Raw genomic sequence first — 16,815 nt, forward strand, 5'->3', positions numbered from 1 at the left:
GAATATATCATTTTAGAAAAGGAAACATTTGAAAACTATTATTAAACTGACGCTATGGTAACACACACAAACACATAAATAAATTTTTAGACATTTTAGAAAAATATTATATATACAAATATAGACAAAAGTTCAGCTTGATTAATCTTCAAATAGTCTGATTATCGAAGCTGCTATAGATAGCAGCACCTTTGTAAATATTAAGTAAAATTCATAAAATATTAATATAGTACTGTAAGTAGAGGCTGGCCACAGTCATGTGTAGGAAATAAAAAAAAAATTGATGTTATTAAGAATGTTTAACATTTAATTTTAATTTTTGACTGCATATTTTACACTGTATATGTGATAATTTTAATTTTTAATGTTTAGTTTTTTAATGTGTAATATAAAGTTTTTAATTTTTTATCAACTGATAATGAGGGAAAATCCTTGAAAGCACTTTTGATGTACAAATGAAGAAATAATAATTAGGTAAGAAATATTATTAGATTTTGTACTGTAGTGGATTGCTGAATTTTACGTTTAATCTTTAATATATATATATATATTTTTTTTTTTTTGAAAATTCAAATAATTCAATAACAAATTGACCAAAAAATTTAAGTTAAATAAAATATAAATCACCAAACACAGTACAGAGATAAGTTAAACTTACCATATTAATTCTAAGAATTGATTTTCACAGGATCCCGCATATTCAGTTGTTGCATAATTACATTAAAAAATATTTATTTACAATTTGCTCATTTGTCAAAATTGTTTTATTTTTTGAAAATTTTGAAATCTATTATGGATGAATACGCAAATTCTGCTGTCCAGTACTGGAATAAATACTGCAATTTGCCTTGTACAAGTGCATGGGCTACGCTGAATCACACGATATTCATCATTAACACGATTTATTTGGTGTTCAACAGAAAACAAAAATGCCAGAAATGACCCTTTCTTTGCTAACTGCTGATACACTGAAGAATGTTTATTAGGTACAGAAAGAATAATAAGTTTTTCTGTTAATTTTTTGTCTGTTCTGTTTCAATAAAAAACAAATTTTTAAAAGTTTTTATTTACTTTTTATCAGCTGAATTTAAAATAATTTTTTTCAGAATTAAATTCTCTACAAGTTTTATTACTAAATCTTAACGCATTATTAATCAGTTAACAAAGCTATTGTACTACAAAGCTAAAATAAAATTGTTTTTTGACAATGAATTTTGTTTTACATCGGATATCTTAAAAAACTACTGAAGTTAAAAGTTCCGGGACCTGCTTTATCCTATTTCCCAACTCAAATTACATAAGAAACCATAACTTTACTTCTTAATTTGGGTCCCAAAAATTACAGTAGGGCTTCTTTTTATTAGAAGAGTTGAAATCCAGGCGAAATCTTTCACTAGTAGTAACTCAAAAACAAAGCATTTCTAGACCTATGTCTATATAAACTTTTATCATTATTTTCACCAGTAGAACATGTCCTGAAAGTTTCTCAATTTCTTCGTGAGACATTACACGTGTGCACGCTGTGTGTGTGTGGATGCATGTGGGTGTGTGTGTGTGTGTGTGTGTGTGTGTGTGTGTGTGTATAAGCTGATATTTAAAAAAGTCCACAATAATATGTTAAATACATATTTTACAGAATTTTTTTTTATCTGCCTTAAGGTACTCTTTTTCCCGTTTAGCCTCCGGTAACTACCGTTTAGATAATTCTTCAGAGGATGAATGAGGATGATATGTATGAGTGTAAATGAAGTGTAGTCTTGTACATTCTCAGGTCGACCATTCCTGAGATGTGTGGTTAATGGAAACCCAACCACCAAAGAACACCGGTATCTACGATCTAGTATTCAAATCCGTGTAAAAATAACTGGCTTTACTAGGACTTGAACGCTGTAACTCTCGACTTTCCAAATCAGCTGATTTGGGAAGACGCGTGGGAACCACTAGACCAACCCGATGGGTTTGCCTTAAGGTACTATTTTGCTGAAACTGCCCTCAACAATGGTTGATAACGACTGACCATGATGGTTGAACTATTTTGCTCAAACTGCTAGCCATCATTACCAGTCTTTCACCTCTAGTTCACCCTGAGATCTAGCAGTATATGGAGTGATATATAATTCATGTGTGTGCTGGAAAAATGAAATTCAATGCACTGGTTGCACTTATAGTTGATGAAGAAGAAGAAGAAGAAGCAGTAAAATTGATTCCATTAGCAAAGTCAAATAAAATTTTATAAAAGAAGTAAAAATAAAGCATACGAAACTAGGGTGAACAATTTATTTTGGGTACATTCTGATTTATTTTTAGTCACTGTTCAGATCTATACACTTAGCCCAGTATTCCACAAGAGTACTTATGCCAGTTTGGTACATTGATTTATCCAATTCCTTAAAATAACCATCTATGGCAGCAATAACATCATTACTGGTCAAAAATTTCTTCCCTCCAAACCATTTTGTTATGTTAAGAAACAAGTGATAGTCACTTGGAGCCAGATCAGGTAAATACAGAGGAGTGTTTAAGCAATTAAAACCGTAATTTGTTGAATTTTTGCCATTGCAATGACTGAAGTGTGAGCTGGAGAGCATTGTCTTGATGGAAAAGCACTTTATTTTTTGCCAAATGCAGTTGTTTTTCCTTAATTTTATCACTGAGATGCTGCAATAGGGTTGTATAATATTTTCCATTTACTGTTTCACCCTTTCTAAGATAATCAATGAAAATTATTCCATGTGCATCCCAAAAAACAGTTGCCATAACTTTTTCTCTCGAAGGTCTCATCAACCGTCATAAATCAATGTAAAAATTCCTCTGCATTGCAACAAAATGTTTTTCTTGGCACTGTTTTTGGTCAGGTGTAAGCACATGCAGACATCATTTAACACACAGCTTGCTCATGCCAAATGTTTGTGCAAAATATTCCACACGCACTCTGTTGACATGCCTATGGACTCTGCTAACTCATTCACTGTCACTCACCGATCTACCAAAACGATTTTATGCACTTTTTCTATCATTTCTGGCATAGCCACTTCAGAAGGGCATCCACTGCATGGTTAGTCGCCAGAGCATGTTTAACCCATTTTAAATTCTGTGACCTAGTGTTTAACTGTTGTATTTGATGGAGAAGAGTTTACCAATGTCACGTAAAGCTCTTCTTTAATTTCCTTTGCATTTAAGCCTTTCATAAAAAAAAGTATTTAATCACGACATGGATTTCCAGATTTTTCCATTTTCCAAAAATGCCCAAATTCTCCACCTTGATGAACTGTAAATATTATACTAAGTGATGCAGTGACTTGAAATTCTTATAGTAAACTAATGAAGAATGGAATCATGTGACGCCATAAGAAATTAAACATACTAATGCCATCTCTGTGTGAGTCCCGGAACTTTCACCCCACCCATATATATTGCAACACCGATTAATAATCATCTGAAAACTGATATGGAGATGTTCCAGAAGTTCTTTGAATTAAACCCATCTCAATTTAATTTTGTCTTCAGCTTGGGGAGAACTAGTCAAGAAATATGCAAAGAAATATACAAATGCAAAGCAAGACCCGATTCACACAAAGTAAAGATTAGCAATTGCATTAAGATAAGTTGCATAATTTTGTAATTACATAAAGGGGTAAAGCAATTGCTCATTATGTCATTAGAACAGAAAAGAAACAAAATTTTATTACGTGCAAGATAAACAATAAAACAGAAAAATAAACATTCTAAAATTAAAATTTCAAACTTGTAATGTCTAGTTTCTTAATAAAATACTCAACTTTCCTATTTTTTAGTTTTCTAATTAATGTTTGTTTATCTTTTTGTAGTTCATTTTGTTTCTCATTAATGACTATTAAGGAACTTTTGTGAATACAGTACACTGACATGATTTTAAATGACAATGTTAATAAACAACATTTAATTAATAAGAACAATACAATTTTATTAAAAAATGCATAAATTTTACATGTAATAACTTTATTAAATATGCAATATAAATTAATAAAATGAAATTATTTAAATTTATGAAAACATATTTTTACATATAAAATTTTTAAAAAGATAAATAATAATTACAGGAAATTGGTCAATAACACATAAACAAATTCAACTTCACATTCTTCAGATTGATTTAAATCTCCCAAAATCCCTTCATTTACAGGCTTGATAGAAATACTGCCACAGTGGGAGGAAATCAGAAGTTGGACCTAAACTTGTGACAGCAATTTGTGATACAAATGCATGTGCTTTGAACTGGACAACAGTTGATAAGATTTCCAGTTTTGCCCACGAAATAAAACAAGGAGGCAATCTTTTCATGGGTATAGCGACAATTTTCATAAATAAAACAATGTTGTCTTCTGCTGTTTCTTTTTTCTGAGCAATCTACTAAAGCAGCTCCGAATGCTTCTTGCTCATTTCACTTAATTCTTCAATATGACTTGCTTTTGTCATCCTTGACTAGATCCATTATGTAGACCAGTGTTTCTCAACACAACTGATACTACAGACCAATAAAAATTTTAAACTTGTATTGCGACCACAAAATGAATTACATACCAAATTGAAGAAAGTGCAGGTTTTTATTTTTTAGTAATTCGCAGACTGATAACCTAAAAAGTTCTGACAGTATTCTAAACTTAAAGTTGTATGGTAAGCAGTGATCGGTTTTCTCAGCTGTGTGCATTATTATTGCCATTAAAAAAAGAGTAATAATGCATTTTAACCTCCTCTATGAATCATGAGACCTTGCCGTTGGTGAGGGGGCTTGAGTGCTCAGGGATACAGAGTAGCTGGACCGAAGGTGCAACCATATCGGAGAGGTATGTGTTGAGAGCCAGACTAAGGAATGATTCCTGAAAGAGGGCAGCAGCTCTTTCAGTAGTTGTTAGGGGCGTGAGTCAGGACGACTTAAACGGCCGTATCAACATCACTCAGTCCTCTGAGTGCTGCGCAGCTGAAAGCAATGGAAAACTACAGCTGCTTTTTTTCCAAGAAAATGTGGCTCTCTGCATTTTCACATAGCAATAATGGAGGCGCCTTCCTTGGTAAAATATTCCGGAGGTAAAATAGTCCCCCCGTTCGGAGACTACTAAGGAAGGGGTCACCAGAAAATTAAAAAATAACATTCTACGAGTCGGAGCGTGGAATGTTAGAAGCTTGAAAAAGGTTGGTAGGCTAGAAAATTTAAAAAGGGAAATGGGTAGGACAAATGTGGATATAGTAGGAATTAGTGAGGTTCGGTGGGAAGAGGAAGGCGACTTTTGGTCAGGTGATTTTAGAGTAATTAACTCAGCGTCAAATAATGGGCAGGCAGGAGTAGGTTTCGTGATGAACAAGAAGATAGGGAGGAGAGTGGAGTATTTCAAAACGCATAGCGATAGAATCATTGTAATAAGGATAAAATCAAAACCTAAACCGACAACGATTGTTAACGTCTATATGCCTACAAGCGCCCATGATGATGATGAGGTAGAGTGTGTATACGAAGAGATTGATGAAGCAATTAAACACGTAAAAGGAGATGAAAATTTAATAATAGTTGGAGATTGGAATGCAAGCATTGGAAAAGGCAAGGAAGGAAATATAGTGGGTGAATACGGGCTGGGCAAAAGGAATGAAAGAGGGGACCGACTTATAGAATTTTGCACGAAGTATAATTTAGTAATTGCCAACACCCAATTTAAAAATCATAATAGAAGAATATACACTTGGAAAAAGCCAGGCGATACTGGAAGGTATCAAATAGATTATATCATGGTTAAGCAAAGATTTAGAAATCAACTCGTTGACTGCAAAACTTACCCTGGAGCAGACATTGATAGCGACCATAATTTGGTGATAATGAAATGTAGATTGGGGTTTAAAAACCTGAAGAAAAGGTGTCAAATGAATCGGTGGAATTTAGAGAAGCTTGAGGAAGAGGAGGTAAAGAAGATTTTTGAGGAGGACATCGCAAGAGGTCTGAGTAAAAAAGATAAGGTAGAAAATGTAGAAGAAGAATGGGAGAATGTTAAAAAGGAAATTCTTAAATCAGCAGAAGCAAATTTAGGCGGAATAAAAAGAACCGGTAGAAAACCTTGGGTTTCAGACGATATATTGCAGCTGATGGATGAACGTAGAAAATATAAGAATGCTAGTAATGAAGAAAGTAAAAGGAACTATCGGAAATTAAGAAATGCTATAAACAGGAGTGAAAGAAGAGTGGATTAAAGAAAAGTGTTCAGATGTGGAAAGAGAAATGAACATTGGTAAAATAGACGGAGCATACAGGAAAGTTAAGGAAAATTTTGGGGTACATAAATTAAAATCTAATAATGTGTTAAACAAAGATGGTACACCAATATATAATATGAAAGGTAAAGTCGATAGATGGGTGGAATATATTGAAGAGTTATACGGAGGAAATGAATTAGAAAATGGTGTTATAGAGGAAGAAGAGGAAGTTGAGGAGGATGAAATGGGAGAAACAATACTGAGATCTGAATTTAAGAGAGCATTAAAAGATTTAAATGGAAGAAAGGCTCCTGGAATAGACGGAATACCTGTAGAATTACTGCGCAGTGCAGGTGAGGAAGCGATTGATAGATTATACAAACTGGTGTGTAATATTTATGAAAATGGGGAATTTCCATCAGACTTCAAAAAAAGTGTTATAGGTATGATACCAAAGAAAGCAGGGGCAGATAAATGTGAAGAATACAGAACAATTAGTTTAACTAGTCATGCATCAAAAATCTTAACTAGAATTTTATACAGAAGAATTGAGAGGAGAGTGGAAGAAGTGTTAGGAGAAGACCAATTTGGTTTCAGGAAAAGTATAGGGACAAGGGAAGCAATTTTAGGCCTCAGATTAATAGTAGAAGGAAGATTAAAGAAAAACAAACCAACATACTTGGCGTTTATAGACCTAGAAAAGGCTTTCGATAACGTAGACTGGAATAAAATGTTCAGCATTTTAAAAAAATTAGGGTTCAAATACAGAGATAGAAGAACAATTGCTAACATGTACAGGAACCAAACAGCAACAATAACAATTGAAGAACATAAGAAAGAAGCCCTAATAAGAAAGGGAGTCCGACAAGGATGTTCCCTATCTCCGTTACTTTTTAATCTTTACATGGAACTAGCAGTTAATGATGTTATAGAACAATTTAGATTCGGAGTAACAGTACAAGGTGAAAAGATAAAGATGCTACGATTTGCTGATGATATAGTAATTCTAGCCGAGAGTAAAAAGGATTTAGAAGAAACAATGAACGGCATAGATGAAGTCCTACGCAAGAACTATCGCATGAAAATAAACAAGAACAAAACAAAAGTAATGAAATGTAGTAGAAATAACAAAGATGGACCGCTGAATGTGAAAATAGGAGGAGAAAAGATTATGGAGGTAGAACAATTTTGTTATTTGGGAAGTAAAATTACTAAAGATGGACGAAGCAGGAGCGATATAAAATGCCGAATAGCACAAGCTAAACGAGCCTTCAGTAAGAAATATAATTTGTTTACATCAAAAATTAATTTAAATGTCAGGAAAAGATTTTTGAAAGTGTATGTTTGGAGTGTCGCTTTATATGGAAGTGAAACTTGGACAATCGGAGTATCTGAGAAGAAAAGATTAGAAGCTTTTGAAATGTGGTGCTGTAGGAGAATGTTAAAAATCAGATGGGTGGATAAAGTGACAAATGAAGAGGTATTGCGGCAAATAGATGAAGAAAGAAGAATTTGGAAAAATATAGTTAAAAGAAGAGACAGACTTATAGGCCACATACTAAGGCATCCTGGAATAGTCGCTTTAATATTGGAAGGACAGGTAGAAGGGAAAAATTGTGTAGGCAGGCCACGTTTGGAGTATGTAAAACATATTGTTGGGGATGTAGGATGTAGAGGGTATACTGAAATGAAACGACTAGCACTAGATAGGGAATCTTGGAGAGCTGCATCAAACCAGTCAAATGACTGAAGACAAAAAAAAAAAATGCATTTAAAGGTTGTAAAATTATGTAATAAATATAAAGAAGTTGAGAGACTACTAAAATTTTTCTGTGGACCACCGGTTCAGAAACAGTGATGTAGACCAGATACTTGTAGTGTCACTTTCTGGGGTCAACAGGTTATTGGCATTGGAAGTAAGTCCCAAAAATTATTACGTTTGAAGTATGACTACCTTCCACCTCCTTAAAAAAATTGCCTTCAAGGTTGCCAGAATCATTTGCTGATATATTACAAAAGGAATCTCATTAACGGTTGACATTGTTTAAGAACTGGAGCCTCTCAAACGGTGGACATTTATTTATTGGTAAAGGTGTTGCAGAGCCAATAGCCAACTTACTCTTTCTTACGATCTTGAAGTAATTGTCATGTATATCCTTTTATCACTTTTTACAAAAACTGAAACAAACAGAGAAAATCTAAATCTTAATTATGACAAGATTTCCTGGTTAATTTTTTTTCTCACCTGACTCACAACACTAACAAGTAGTTTTTTATTTCAAAATACACTGTTATTCATCATTTACTTTTATGCCGAAGTTGTTTTTTTATTAACTTTTTCTTTGTTTCAGGTACTTAGCTACAGCAGACAATTTTACATTCCCTGCATTTAGTTTCCAAATCTTTCCCAGTTATATGAGCTTCGTTGGTGAGTGCTATACTGGAGCACTCCAGTAGTTGGAGAAAATACTGGAAGTGCTATGCAAGTACTTGGCACCTATTTTCTTGCCCTGAGCGCTCATGAATCTTTCAACAAAAATGCAGAGGAATTCTATAAAATGTAGAACTTTGCCAACTGTTGTGCAGTTGGAGAATAGATTGGCAATAGATGGAGAACACATTAAATAATTTATTCTGGAAAGAGTGGTTCTCTATTTTGGAACTATAAAGATTTCTCTATAGTTCTTTTGGCAATGATCAATGCAAAGTGTAAATTTGTAGATATTTCATATCATATGGAAAGGAAGGTCATAGTGAAATTTTCAACAAGTCCACGATAGGAAAACAGTAGTTAAAGTAAATTTTTTTCTCCAGGTAACAATTTCCTTCATCCAAAGGGACACTATCTATGGTTGTAAATGTTGATGAAGCCTTTAAGTTACACAGTGTCTGAAACATATTTGGACTTCTATATCAGTTTTACCATATGATCTATATCATAAAAGCTGTAAACCAGAGATGAGTGACAACCTTATCAGAGCTTGCTGCTGCTGCTGCACATTCTTCTCAGATACATATTTAAAAAAACAATAACATACATTTTACAAATTTGATCAGGAAATGAAAATGTCACTGAATATGACTGCTCTAGTCAACCTGGAGGGTTCTCACAGGCAGAAGGTTTTGAAATAAGAGATGCTTTCAAGAAGTATTTCAATAAGAATGATAAATCAAAAGCTTTTTCAGAAATGATGAAAATCAGAACATATGTAGTAAAAATACAGCATTTTAATTTTAATAAATATTTATGTCATAAAATATGCATTAAACAATAATTTAAAAAAAAGATTTCGTAAAAAAAATTGTAAAATTTACTCAAATTTGAAAAATAAATATTGCAAATATTAAGTATGAAGTTGCTTGCACTCTCTCTTAATGTAATACAACACAAATGGAAAAGGGCAAGTCATTTTATTTTTCTGTTCAAATCACTTTCAATACAATTATTACACACTGTAGCACTTGATTATTACTCTACAAAAAATTTTCCTTTTGGATTTTTAATCAAAATGAAAATACTTAAAACATTTTTAAGATAATCCATTATCCATAATGTCAAAGGAAGACACATCACTCTTTCCCAGTTACATGTCTGCATAATAAAAAAAGAAAATTTTAACTGTAAAAATAATAAATTACAAAGGTAATTAAATATAAACATACTTACCATCTTTTCCTATTACAGCTGCAAATTTTTTTCACATGCTGTATATAATTTTATGTTGCGGAAGTCTTTAAGTAAGTTAGTGATGTAAACTGTACACATATGTGTACAACACATATGTCAAAACCTCTTCAAAAAGTTTTTCATATTTTTCATGGCATGACATAAGAGAATAACAAATTAACCACGTTTAGATAGGATCAAACTTTGGTCTCAACCGCCACGTTTAACAGTTCGACTGATCTCCGAAAGGTCAAGCTGCAGCAGTCAACAATCAGATTCTATGACATTCACAGCCATCAGTGGCACAGCAGTTTCTACAAATATCTTATACTTGTCATCACTTAAACATCTAGGCGACTAACCATTAAAACTAGTACCCACTGCTAAATTGTTTAACCAGTAAACTACCTACCGGTAAACTAGTACCAACCATTGTAACAAGCTATTTCAGCAAAATAGTATCTTTAAAGAGCTTAGTAATTGCATCAACAAAAAAGATTATAAAAACCATATTTAACCTTTCATTAACCCATCACATGCCAACGTGGTGGCTCTAATACATCCATCTATGTTAGCGGCCAGTGTATCAATCCCGATACATCAACAGATGTTTTTTCTATCATCTGTCCAAAGAGCAGAACTACTCAGATATGTTTTATTTTACTAGTGGCCATTAATAAAGTGTTTATTATCCTAGTTTCTAAATCAGACTACATTTTGTTTATGTCATTATGGAACATTTTTTGCTCACATTCTGCTCCTATTGTGCCTGTTTTTATATAATAGTTTTACTTTTTTTAACAAACAATTAAGTTTTATATATTTAATCATTTTCTGTGTAGTGTTTTCATAAATACTTTTTAATATTTAGCAAATTTTTTTGTGTAAAATATTGGTATTGTACCCCAAGCACTCGCTCTCCATCTGAGTTTCAGATGAAGAAATATCACAAATCTTGCATGATTTAGTAGAAAGTGATGGTCAAGATAATTATTCGGCTTCTTCAGAATTGGAAAGCAATATATCACATTCCACATATGAATACGATACTACTCAGGATGAGACACCAGCCCCACATTTTTTTCTCAGTCTGTAGATAATAATTTGTTACCTTCTAATGATAATTCTTTGAACTATGGTAGTGAATGGAGTGATACAGAAAGTTTAAGAATAATAAATTTTTTAGCTGTCCCAAGTTTTCAAGCTGGGTCGTCTACTACAGACAACAGAACCAATCGATTTTTTTAGTTTATTTTTCTCAGACAAATTTTTAGACAAAACTGTGCAAGATAATCTCTATGCTGAATCCATGTTTTTTTCTTCAGGGCCAACTGAACATTCAAGAATTACTGTATGGAAACCAGTAACCCAGGAAGAATTAAAAAAATTTTTGGGTATTATTTTTCATATTTTTTTTTAATTTTCTGGTTTTAGATTTTTGAAAGTGTATGTTTGGAGTGTCGCTTTATATGGAAGTGAAACTTGGACAATCGGAGTATCTGAGAAGAAAAGATTAGAAGCTTTTGAAATGTGGTGCTGTAGGAGAATGTTAAAAATCAGATGGGTGGATAAAGTGACAAATGAAGAGGTATTGCGGCAAATACATGAAGAAAGAAGAATTTGGAAAAATATAGTTAAAAGAAGAGACAGACTTATAGGCCACATACTAAGGCATCCTGGAATAGTCGCTTTAATATTGGAAGGACAGGTAGAAGGGAAAAATTGTGTAGGCAGGCCACGTTTGGAGTATGTAAAACAAATTGTTGGGGATGTAGGATGTAGAGGGTATACTGAAATGAAACGACTAGCACTAGATAGGGAATCTTGGAGAGCTGCATCAAACCAGTCAAATGACTGAAGACAAAAAAAAAAAAAAAAAAAAAAAAAAAAAAAAAAAAAAAAAATTTCATATAGGGAATATTAAAATTAATAGGCTCAATGATTATTGGAAACAGTCACCAATTTTTAAGGATACCTAAATTTAATAAGTCGATGGGCAGAAACCATTTTTATTTATTTTTACGATGCCTCCAATTTTCATATATCAATATTCAAGGCAAGTTATATAAAATTAAACCTGTAATTAACTATTTCAACTACACAATGAAAAGCATACATTACCCAGGCAAACGACTGTGTATCGATGAAAGCAAAATACTTAGGCTTGGTCATCTTATTTTTAGACAATATATTAAAAATAAGCATCACAAATACAGAATGAAATTACATTTGTTGCCAGAACCTACGGTAATGGTACATAAACCTTTTGTATATGCTGGTGCAAATGATATTGCTTTAGCAGGAAAAAATCATGCACAAAAAGTTGTATTGAATTTAATGGAAGAAAAATTAAAAATTAAATAAAGGATATTCCCTTTATTTAAATAATTATTATAACAGATATTTGGCAGAAAATCTACTGTAATTAGGAATGTATTGTATAAGTGCATTATGAATGAATAGAACTGGCCTTCCAAAAGCTGTGACTGAATTAAAATTATGCAAAGGACAAATCAGTTACAAATATTCTACTACAGAAATTTGTGTTTGGAAATGGCAGGATAAACAAGATCTTCTATCAATCTTTTCTGAACACAAATTCATTTTGGTCGAAGTACCTACTAACAGAGGTAATATTTTGAAACCGATTGCAGTGAAAGAATATAATAATTAAATGGGTGGAGTACACATTCAAGACCAAATGATGTTGTACTACTTGTATGAGCAAAAAACTTTGTTATAAAAAATTAGCCTTACATTATATTTCAAATAATGTTACTAAATTCATTTTACCTTCACTGCAGATATACCAATGGACGAAACCTTAATTTTTATGATTTTAGAATGGCTATTAAAAATTTGGCTACAAGTTTATTAAAAATTCCTGAATGTAAAAAAATTTGATTCTGAAGAATCTAACAGACCATAAAACAAAGAAAATTGAAAAAAGAAATGGAAAGGAAGAAATTTCACATAGGAAATGTCAATATTGTTCACAGCACGGGAAACAAATTTTAGGTATTTATTACTGTCCTCAGTGTCCAAATAAGCCTGCACTATGTGCACTGTTTTAATAAATACCATGTTAATTAGAAAATAAAAACCGGATAATTTTTTCAATATTATTCCTTGTTACGTTAACTTTTTATTTATGTATTTGTATGTATACATTTAAAAATTTTATCACATTTTATCTATCTTTATAATTATATTAATTACAGTTTTTTGTTTTAATTACTAACTTAACAGTTAACCAGCTATTTTAACAAATATTTTTATAAAAATTTAACTAAATATATATATATATAGTGTGTGCTTAAAAATAAATTACAAAAATATTCTACATTAATTCTGTCTTGTTTTATTAAATATACATTATATTTTGGTGCACAACTTTTTAAAAAGTAAACAAACAAATACAATAAAATTAAGTTTATATAAACTAAAAATTATTTACTTATTTACTTCACTTGCACACCAGCAGCATTATGGCTCCACAATGTCAGACAGCATGACCTTGAACAAGGCCCAACCGCTGCATAAATACTCAGTTACTGCACTGGGACAAAATTGGTTAAGTAGCCATACTGTTATCTTCTACGTATCCTAAACTAAAGAAAATGGTATTTACATCCTTTTTTTAACCATAATACCTAAATTATTATGGCCAAAAAAAGTAGTAGTAATAATAATAATAATAATAATAATAATAATAATAATAATAATAGAGGTTAAATAGAACATATTTAGAACACCATTTAAATAATTAAAAATCTACAATCATCAATTATCACACAACTAATTACGTTAAAAAATATAACAAAAATTACCTTGTTTAACTGAAAGATTAGCGATGGTGTTGCATAATGATGAAAGAATAATACTTTCATCTTCCGGACAAATGGCTAGATTCTGCATCATCTGATTCAATGCAACAGCATCAAATCCTGATAAGTACTGGACATAATACCGCTGAATTACTTGACTATATTTTCTCACCAAAACTGAAATACAAATAAACTCATACTTTAAAGAACAAAATTTATCATAAAATATTAATTTTTTTAACATACCTTAAGAGTCAAACACCTATTAAACCAAATCTTAATCCAACCACTTTTATGCAGAACTGTTTGCTTAAACAGATCTGATAATTTTAAAAGGGTTTGGACTAAGATTCATTAAAAAAAGTTTTTTTAAACACTATTCAGTTGAATAATTGTGCATGTTATACAATTCTGAAGATAATGAAGCTGTTCCTCTAGAAATCATATACTGTTTCTCAGATATCTCCTTAATTTCTGGAAAATACACTATTTCTGATGCAGTACATATTTAAACTGATTAACACAGAACTGCTGGTCAGTAGTGTTCTGGTCCTATCTGGGTTGAATGCCCTGATCTCCCAAGAGACTGTGAGCAGGATATCCACTGTCTGGAGAAAGCAGTGGGACTCTCCCTATCCTACCGATATGCTTTTGTATGGAAGATCACCTTTTCATAAAACCCACCCACACTTCCTTATCTTTTCTCACTAATTTTTGTTCTATGGATACAGGTATAACAAAGTAAATGAGGAGATAGAGACCAACTCATCCTTCTAGATCAGGTCAGGGATGTTTTTAAAACTGGCACAAGGATGCCTTTCATCTCCTCTTCAGTGGCTGCATATCAAGCCCAAAGGCCAAAGTGCCTATTCAGTAATGATAGGCCTCCTGATACCTCTCAAAATGCAAATACAGTCTACTGCTTTCATTGTGATTTTTTTAATTGTAATTTTTGTCTTCAAAAAGTTAAAAAATATTTATTTTTAGATTATAAGTCTTAAGTCAAAATAATCAGAGAGCTTAACAAAAAGAAAAAATAAATTTTCTTGTTATTATATCAGTAGTAATAGTTCCAAATGAATATTTTTTCTTTAATTCCAGCTGCTGTGCATGCAAAATATAGATAACTCAAGATCAATATAAATTTCACCAAATATATCCCCTACCAGTAGAATAAATTAATATTTTTAAATATTATATTTGCTGTAAACTTTTTTTACATAAATTTTTGTAGTAACTACATTAATAGCCTCGGTAGAAAGCAATTCCAAACATTATTTGTTAAAAATTATAAAATTTAATTTTATAAGACAAAAATAAAAAAAATCTTGTTGTGTTTTCTTGACCGAGACACAGCATGTTTCCATGTAACAAAAACTCTGAAAAGCACAAACACCAATATCCGTCAGAGCCAATGATAAAGAAAGAATATAGAGTAGTTTTAACAAATATAATTTCACAATATTCCTTTATTTTTTTCACAAAATTATAATGCACAAATTTATTACAAATCTATGGACTAATTTTTCAAAAAGACCACTACAGCTGAAGAATCTTATGTATTAGCTTATAAAGTAAGCTACCATTACACAATAAAAATTAAAGTAAACAATTATTTAACATAGACATAGACACACACATGCACACTGTTTATTTAAGATTAAAAATTATAGAAGAGATATAAAGTAATCAAATTTGACTGAAAACAGCTTAATAACCAACCAAGAGGTAAAGATACTGAAGGCAACTGACCTCGCAATTCTTCCATATGGAACAATAATTCTGGTAACTGTCTATCAACTAGATCCTCAGCAGCTTTTCCTTTATTTTTTTGCTGAGGATGATTAGCATTGTGCCGTAACAACCAGTAAACTTCATCTCGAGCAAAACACAATCCAACAAAGATCAAAAGAGCCTAAAAAATAAAAATAATTATAAAAATGATTAACACCTAATTTGTGTTTGACAACAAAGCTACTCGATTACATAGATTTTAAATTTTATGTGAATATAGTTTTAGATGATCTCTTTTAGTCTCCCACATGAAAATCTAACCAGGAAATTATGGCTAATACACACATTCCAAATCCATTTTTTTCGTTTGGCCTCTCCACAAATATCCACACTAATTGTGACAACACCTACAGTATGGGTTCTCTTCTCAAACATACTGCTACAACAAAAACAATCTCACGATTCCTAAAAGAGAATATGAGGCAGTAGGTAAGGCAAACATAAATGTAAATATATCAGATAAATTACATAACGATCAGGTAGAGATTTCATCATCAGGTATCAAATTGTAAAATGTAACCAGGAGCAGAAACAGATACAGATTATAATTTAATAATAAGAAAATGAACATTAAAGTTTAAGAAATTAAACAAGAAACTGGGAAAAAAGGTGGAATTAATATTATAATATTATAAAACTGTGAGACTCAGATTAAAAATAATATAAAAGAAGAGCTGTAGATAAATTTTAAAATGTAAAATTTAAGGCAAAAGAAAATTTAGGAAAATACACAGCAGGTGCTAGAAGACCTAAGATTACAAAAGATATACTATTACAGTTGAATGAGCATAAAAAGTATACACATGTAAAAGAGTGACAAGAAGATTAACTGCTTTTGTAAAATAATGTAAAAAGATAGTGTACAGACACAAGAAAATTAGTTCAAAAAGAAATATACTTTACCGTGCAAAAAAAACATTCCGAAGGTACAAATAGTATATAAAAAGCATTTCAGAGAAATGAATCCTGAAGGAATTAGTATCACAAATACAGATGGAAAACCAATCTTTTCATAACATAAAGAGAAAGCTAATACACAACAAGAATACTAGGACTATTAAGAGAGGAAAACTAACTAATATGTTATGCAAGGAGAAAGAAATTGACAATACATTTAGAGGAAATTACATAAGATGATCTGAATTTGATAGAGCTCCTAATAATATCAATAAGAACAGGGCAGATAGCAGATTATGCTGTGCAAATTGCTATGTTATGTAGGTCAATATAATTGAATAAGGTTGGTAAGTTAACAAAAATGTATGAAACCAGAAATTTCTGGTTTCTGATAGTAGATTGTGAGAATACCAC

General features: G+C 31.6%; 1 protein-coding gene across 1 annotated transcript in view; it reads right to left on the reverse strand.

Moving 5' to 3' along the window:
* Positions 1-16,815, reverse strand: part of Hem (Nck associated protein 1 Hem) — a 106,614-nt gene that overhangs the window by 59,788 nt on the left and 30,011 nt on the right. The window contains exons 9-10 of the mRNA XM_075362164.1: positions 15,463-15,625; positions 13,714-13,887 (exon numbers count right to left, since the gene is read on the reverse strand). Coding sequence (XP_075218279.1) covers positions 13,714-13,887; positions 15,463-15,625 — 337 coding nt within the window. The remainder of the gene's footprint in view (positions 1-13,713; positions 13,888-15,462; positions 15,626-16,815) is intronic.

Source organism: Lycorma delicatula, chromosome 4 (genome assembly GCF_047948215.1).
Source record: "Lycorma delicatula isolate Av1 chromosome 4, ASM4794821v1, whole genome shotgun sequence".
In the NCBI taxonomy this organism is placed as follows: Eukaryota; Metazoa; Arthropoda; class Insecta; order Hemiptera; family Fulgoridae; genus Lycorma; species Lycorma delicatula.